This window comes from Arachis ipaensis, chromosome B06, assembly GCF_000816755.2.
Source record: "Arachis ipaensis cultivar K30076 chromosome B06, Araip1.1, whole genome shotgun sequence".
Lineage (NCBI taxonomy): Eukaryota > Viridiplantae > Streptophyta > Magnoliopsida > Fabales > Fabaceae > Arachis > Arachis ipaensis.
In genome coordinates this window covers 14,452,384-14,459,489 of record NC_029790.2, presented here as the reverse complement: position 1 = coordinate 14,459,489, position 7,106 = coordinate 14,452,384, and the positions used below count along the sequence as shown (strand labels likewise).

Sequence of the window (7,106 nt, the reverse complement as noted above, 5' to 3'; positions counted from 1 at the left end):
TTTGTTGATCTCTCTCCATTAATATTCTAATCAATATTTTCAATCTGTTATTGTTAACTTTGGATACTGTATGCTTGTGACAGACATGGAATGCATTTTCCAATGCAACGTGTACTAGAACACTGCGCCAACACACTGACTATGTTACTTGCCTTGCTGCTGCAGGGAAAAATGTAATGTACTCCAAACTTTCTAAACTCTTTATTAAGTCTGTGCATCCATAAAAGGTTCATTTATTGTTTTCGTATATTCCGCATTGAACATGATTGATACTTTGTTTGAATTAAAAACTTGTATCTTTATCAAATGCATCTTCTGATCCTTTAATAGTGGCATGCATTTTAGAGCAATATTGTTGCCTCTGGTGGCCTTGGTGGGGAGGTTTTTATATGGGACATTGAAGCTGCGCTTGCTCCAGTTTCCAAGAGCAATGATGCTATGGTTGATGATTCTTCAAATGGTATCAATGGCCCTGGCAATTCACTACCATTGGCTAACATACGGACCATCAGCTCAAGCAACAACATATCCATGCACACTACTCATACTCAGGGTTATGTTCCAATTGCTGCCAAAGGCCACAAGGAGTCTGTTTATGCATTGGCAATGAATGAAGGTGGAACACTTCTGGTTTCTGGTGGCACAGAAAAGGTACTATGTGGGATTAATTTTCAGATTTGTGTTCTTAGTTAGGATTATGTTCTCTTTGGAAATTTAGAGGTGGTTTGTTTGAGCTATAGTGGCTTGAACTTACTTAGCTAATTGTGGAATTCTGCCCTGATCTTCATACTTGCTTCATTTCTTTTTCTTTTTTGCCCCTTTTTCCCCTTTAGGTTGTGCGTGTTTGGGACTCGAGATCTGGATCAAAGGCTCTGAAGCTAAAAGGGCATACAGATAACATCAGGGCTTTGCTCCTGGATTCCAGTGGCAGGTTTATTGAGTCCACATCTAATTTTAGTTGCATATTTTCAATTGACATTTATATTTAACATCAGAGTGCTGCTTCTGGGTCCCGTTGTTGAGTGGACATATAAGTTTAGATATACATATTTTCAGAAATTTATATTTTAAAGCAGTACTTGGCCACTTCCTTTGTACTTCAAATTTATTATTTTTCTCTAATATCTTAAATCTTTCTCATTTGTTGTTATATGGTCTCTCAACATATTAATAACTCATCTCTTACAAGTCAGCCAAATTATTTTAACAATGATTATTTCAGGTATTGTTTATCAGGATCTTCGGACTCTATGATAAGGTAACTTATGCATATGGTGTCATAAATGTTTCTATTTTTCAATTTTCCCCGTGTTTTTGTTGACTAGTAATATCTCCATCTTTTCTGATAGGCTTTGGGATATAGGCCAGCAAAGATGTGTTCATTCTTATGCAGTTCACACAGATTCTGTTTGGGCACTTGCCAGCACCCCAACGTTTAGTCATGTCTATAGTGGTGGGAGAGATTTTTCAGTGAGTGCAACTTTTGATTAAAGATTATGTCAAAATTGTTTATTTAGTTATTGTGTTGCATGGCTTGCTGATTTTTCTAATGCATTTGTTGTTTTTTTTTCTTTTTTGGGGTAACGTAAGCTATACTTAACAGACCTGCAAACAAGAGAAAGTAGTTTGCTTTGCACAGGGGAACATCCTATTCTTCAAGTGGCGTTGCATGATAATAATATATGGATTGCATCAACAGATTCTTCAGTTCACAGGTGGCCTGTTGAAGGACGCAATCCCCAAAATATTTTGCAACGAGGCAATTCATTTTTAGCTGGAAACTTGTCCTTTTCAAGAGCAAGGGTGTCACTAGAGGGATCTACACCTGTATGTTACATTTAGTTCTGAAAATCACCAGTTAATTTTTTATTTATATAATCTATGAAGTTTTATTTTGTGAACTTGGAACTCTATACTACCAGTTGCATGTGTTCTATCCAGAGATGAATATTTTATTTATCTCATCTCTTTGCTTGATGTTTGGAAATGGGAGGATTGTGTCAAAGAAATTCTTTTTATGAAACTAAAGTTTCTGTTGCATCTTTCTGCTCTGGGGAACTAATTGTTCTTACTTTTTGTTACCAATATTACAAATGTTAACAGGTTCCTGTTTATAAAGAGCCCAACTTAACCATCCCTGGCACCCCTGGAATAGTGCAACATGAAGTTTTAAATAATAAGAGGCATGTTCTGACAAAGGTAAGCATAGTGTTTTTTCATGATATTAGGCTGAAACATGTCAATATTATCATCCATTTGCTGCTAAATTTTAATCTTTCTCTATGACTTTCTGAATCAAGTGATAAATGTATCTTTTCTTAGGATACTTCTGGATCAGTCAAACTATGGGAGATTACTAGAGGTGTTGTGATTGAAGATTATGGGAAGGTGCATTTTGTTTTGTAACTTGCATGACATTATTGTTTCTATGGAGGGTCTGAGCTTTAGTGAATAATATTTGACAATTTCAACCACAGCTAGCATGCTCATTTGTTTACTTGTGGACTATTTAATTTAGGTTTCATTTGAGGAAAAAAAGGAAGAGCTATTTGAGATGGTATGATTACTAATTCACCTTAAGAATTTAACTTTGTCATAATTTTTAATTGGTAGGGCCTCATTGATGAGTTATAGTAATTTTCTAGCTAACATCTATTTTCTTTTGATGCTGATTCAGGTTAGCATTCCCGCATGGTTCACTGTGGATACTAGGCTTGGAAGTTTGTCTGTACATTTAGATACACCCCAGTGCTTTTCTGCAGAGATGTATTCAGTTGATCTTAACATTGCAGGGAAGCCTGAAGATGATAAGGTATGGGTTTATTGTCAAAAGTAACATACCTGCCTACCCTTGTACTGAATTTCCAATGGTATTGATTTTGCCCCTATTTTTGGCATGCTATAACAATAGCATTAACTTACAATTTGCTTGTTAAGCTATGATAGTTGTCACTTAAGTTTAAATATGTTGGCAACATCATCTTATTAGTGTATTGTTTATGGGATCAATATACATAACCATCTATAGTTAGTGTTCTTGCTCAATCTGAATTCTGGAGTGATTTCTGTCATGGTGTTAGTCTTAATGAACATTAATGTTTTTATAATTACTAGTGAATTGACAGGCATGTGTCAAAATTGACATTTTTTATTTTCACATAAATTTTTTAGAATGTAGTATTTTCATGGGACAAAACTATCCTTAAACTAAAATATAACTATATAAGTAATAGTTTTATAATTGAAATATTATTTAATTCAAAAAGTAAGGGATAAATATTTTTGTGGAAGTGATTTTGGCTTAATTCTATTATGTGCTTCAGGGAGTCAGGTTCATGCACAATGACATTATGATAACGTTCTTGGTAGCTTACCATCATTAATCCAAAATATTAACATTATTCTGCAGGTTAATTTGGCTCGAGAAACTCTTAAAGGGCTCCTGGTTCATTGGTTGATAAAACGGAAGCAAAGAATGGGTTCCTCGGCTCCAGCGAATGGGGAATTATTATCTGGAAAGGATATTGCTACTAGAAGTCATACCCATTCAAGAATTGAAGTTGATAGTAGTTCTGAGAATGATGCTATGGTTTATCCTCCTTTTGAATTCTCAGTTGTTTCACCTCCATCCATTATTACAGAGGGCACACAAGGAGGTCCATGGAGAAAAAAAATCACGGATTTGGATGGAACTGAAGATGAGAAAGACTTCCCATGGTGGTGTTTGGATTGTGTTTTGCATAACCGGTTACCTCCCAGAGAAAATACTAAGTAATTTTTTTTGCCTTACTCTTGTTCTTTTTCTCCTAAATGTTTGTGTTTGCACATTGTTGTAGTCAAAAGGAAGAGCAAGAGCCCATGCTTGAGACAGCTATCAACTATTGTATCTCAAGTTGTGGGAATTTTTTCTTCCTATTAATACAGTGCCATTGTTTTATTGATCCCAAAATCGTTGAACATTTTTCTACTTCTAATATTTGTTGCCATAAAAACAAATGGGATTTTGTTCATGAGTTTGTAGTCTGAGTATGATAGCTTTAAGCTTTAACCATGATTGAGACAGCGATATGATGTTCTTTCTTTGAAATTGGTTCTTTGTTATAACATCTGCAGGTGTAGCTTCTATTTGCATCCATGTGAAGGTTCTTCAGTCCAGATCCTCACACAAGGGAAGCTAAGTGCTCCACGTATATTAAGAATTCACAAAGTAAGTTTTAATACTTACAGTAGTTGACAGTTGGAAATAATTGTTTTCATTAGGAAGTACGTGTTGTTTAGCTGATGTTGATAATGCTTGAAAGAGATTCCTTGTTTTGTCTTTAAATTTATTTATTTTTAACTGTTGGTCTAGGTTATTAATTACGTTATAGAAAAGATGGTCCTCGACAAACCTTTAGATAGCTTAAATACCGATGGTAGTTTTGCCCCTGGACTTGCTGGGCCACAATTGCAGCATCAAGTAGTTGGGGATGGATCTTTTCGATCTGGATTTAAGCCTTGGCAGAAGCTTAGACCTTCTATTGAAATATTGTGCAACAATCAGGTGAGTTATATTTCTCCTTCAATGCAGTCTTATGATAGTGCATATCCTATAGCTTTGCTGATGCTAATATTGAGCAAGTTCATTGCTTAGTAGCTTGCTTCTCAATGATTGTATGTGTTCTCTGGAATTTGATGACATATGGTATTACTAGAATTATGTTATTCCTTAAGAATTTTTATTTATTAATGGCGTCGTCTGATCCATGTAGCCGATCCCACCTAATGGGATAAAGCTTTGTTGATGTTGTTGTAATGCATCTGCAATGTTACAACTCACTAATTTCCAAATGCATGAGGAAGAGTTCATAAAAATCTGGTCACTAGCTATTGATGTGGGTAAAATATTTCTGGCCTGCTTACAGCTAAAAATCAGTTTACTCACGTATGGCACCTTGAAAGGATGTAGATGCTTCAATTCAAACAATAGTGATGCTTTTTTAGCATAAAAATTGGTAGCCATGTATAAATTTTATTCACTTGACATGATGAGAATAAGATAAACAGATAATGCAGACCTGCAAAGATGCCTACATCTTCAGACTTAAATGCTTAACTTGTACTCCACTGGTCTGTATTTGTCATAAAATTTAATGCCAGTTGCTATATTCTCCAACTGAAATCTTGAGAATATTTTAAGTCTTAGAACAGATCACATATTATTTTGAGATGCAATCAGCTGTGTTAAAGTTTGAGTTTTAATGCAGTTTTTGAACTTTTGGTAATTTTTGTATCATGGTATTTGTTTTTTCAATGTTGCTTCACCTAATCTTCTGGATTGTATTTTGTTCAATTCATAGTACTTTTTCTGCTTAAATATGATCATTATTTTGGTTGAAATCTGCATTTAACCAACTGCTTGAATTGTTTCCAGGTGCTGTCTCCTGAAATGAGCTTAGCTACTGTGAGAGCTTATATATGGAAGAAATCAGATGACCTGGTCTTAAATTACAGAGTGGTCCAAGGCAGGTGAATACAAATTGCAATTGCATCAAGGTGGGTTATCATACACTATTCTTACTGAAGTGTATTGAAAATTTACTCCTGACGTAGATGGATTGATTTTTTGTGTGTAAAAAATATGTAGCCAATACATGTTGTCTCAGCATGGTTTCCGGACATAATTATTATTAGTTGTTGCAGGTTTTCTTGTGCTTCTGTAAAAATACTTCTGAGCATTGGTTCTTGGATGCCTGAATTGATCGGTTTGTAAATTATGGGATCACTCGTTGATGACCGAATTCGCGGCCGTTCTTCTGACCAGTTTGGCTAGTGTCTCTTAAGCACATAGCTCTTACCATAAAATTTTGAAATATAGGCGGCGTGCACACCTTTGCTGGACATGGCAGAGTCGTGGGGTGTTCTTCTGCATCTGGCTACATGAGGGTTTAATTTTTAATTGACTGTTGATAATTAGTGGGTTGGGGATCATACTTGCATATTGTGGGGGGTTGTTTCGTTCAGGAATCAGGTATATTGAAATTTAGAGATGACAACGAAAACGTTGTAAATTTGGAGTGTGCATTAAGTACCTAGCCATAGAAATTCAAATTGTGTTCTCAGAGTGTAACTTCCATTTAGCTCCCCCCATTTTTTTAATAAAATTTTGTTAATTATTAATTGCTAATAATATTTTCATTTGTTCAAATTAGACAGTTGGATATCTGATATCTCCTATGGATAGATGCTCTTCTGTTGTCTTCTCAGCCTGTCAGCCATCCACTGTTTGGTTTGTATTTACCTTTGTCTATCTATGTATTTCTGTATGTATATTTGAGAAGTTTAAGAATGAGGCAATGTTGAAATCTTTGCTGATAACGTATTCAGTTTCGTGTCCTAGGCTGACATATTGAACTTGTATTTGTCGGTTACCGTTAGGTGCCTTCGTTGCCTTCATTTTATGAATATGTGTTTAAACTCATTAATTTGACGAGTTAATAATAATATAACTCATTGGACACTCTTGCAGAGGTTATATGAGAAACTTAAACTTAAGTAATTTTTAGTATTTTTTTGTCATTATTTGACCATTATAAATATTAAATTATTTTTAGGGTAATTCACTGTAATAAGCCAATGGGGAGAAAATTTATACCAATCGGCCAAAAGCAAAATTGGTTCATGAATCAACTAAGACACATTTCTATGTAGTTCGAATTAACCTAATTCGAACTTCAAACTCTATGTAATTCGAATCAGTTACACATACGCACACACTCACTAATTCGAATCAGTTACACATACGCACACACTCACTAATTCGAATCAACCTGATTCAAATTACACACGCAATCCAAAGTAATTCGAATATTCCACAATCATAGTTAAGCAAGAATAAAAATACGTAAATATATAACGAAACTGATAAAAAAATATCTCCAAATAAACCACAATTATTTATATAAAAAAAAACAGAGTTATCACCAGATAATGGTCGTTATTGAGTTTGATTATAGTCAAGTTCGGTACTATATTTAACTACTGAGTTTGATTATAAGTGTTTATTGGGTTTGATTATACTCAGGTTTAGTGCTTGTAGCTGAGTTTGATTATAGATGTTTATTGCG

General features: G+C 34.6%; 1 protein-coding gene across 1 annotated transcript in view; it reads left to right on the top strand.

Moving 5' to 3' along the window:
• LOC107646479 (WD repeat-containing protein 48) overlaps window positions 1-6,184 on the top strand; it is a 9,154-nt gene extending 2,970 nt beyond the window's left edge. Inside the window, exons 5-19 of the mRNA XM_016350662.2 lie at window positions 84-173; window positions 346-651; window positions 834-931; window positions 1,223-1,258; window positions 1,350-1,470; window positions 1,591-1,827; window positions 2,104-2,199; window positions 2,323-2,388; window positions 2,519-2,557; window positions 2,678-2,812; window positions 3,410-3,771; window positions 4,114-4,207; window positions 4,352-4,543; window positions 5,414-5,535; window positions 5,683-6,184. Coding sequence (XP_016206148.1) covers window positions 84-173; window positions 346-651; window positions 834-931; window positions 1,223-1,258; window positions 1,350-1,470; window positions 1,591-1,827; window positions 2,104-2,199; window positions 2,323-2,388; window positions 2,519-2,557; window positions 2,678-2,812; window positions 3,410-3,771; window positions 4,114-4,207; window positions 4,352-4,543; window positions 5,414-5,512 — 1,971 coding nt within the window. The 3' untranslated portion in view covers window positions 5,513-5,535; window positions 5,683-6,184. The remainder of the gene's footprint in view (window positions 1-83; window positions 174-345; window positions 652-833; window positions 932-1,222; window positions 1,259-1,349; window positions 1,471-1,590; window positions 1,828-2,103; window positions 2,200-2,322; window positions 2,389-2,518; window positions 2,558-2,677; window positions 2,813-3,409; window positions 3,772-4,113; window positions 4,208-4,351; window positions 4,544-5,413; window positions 5,536-5,682) is intronic.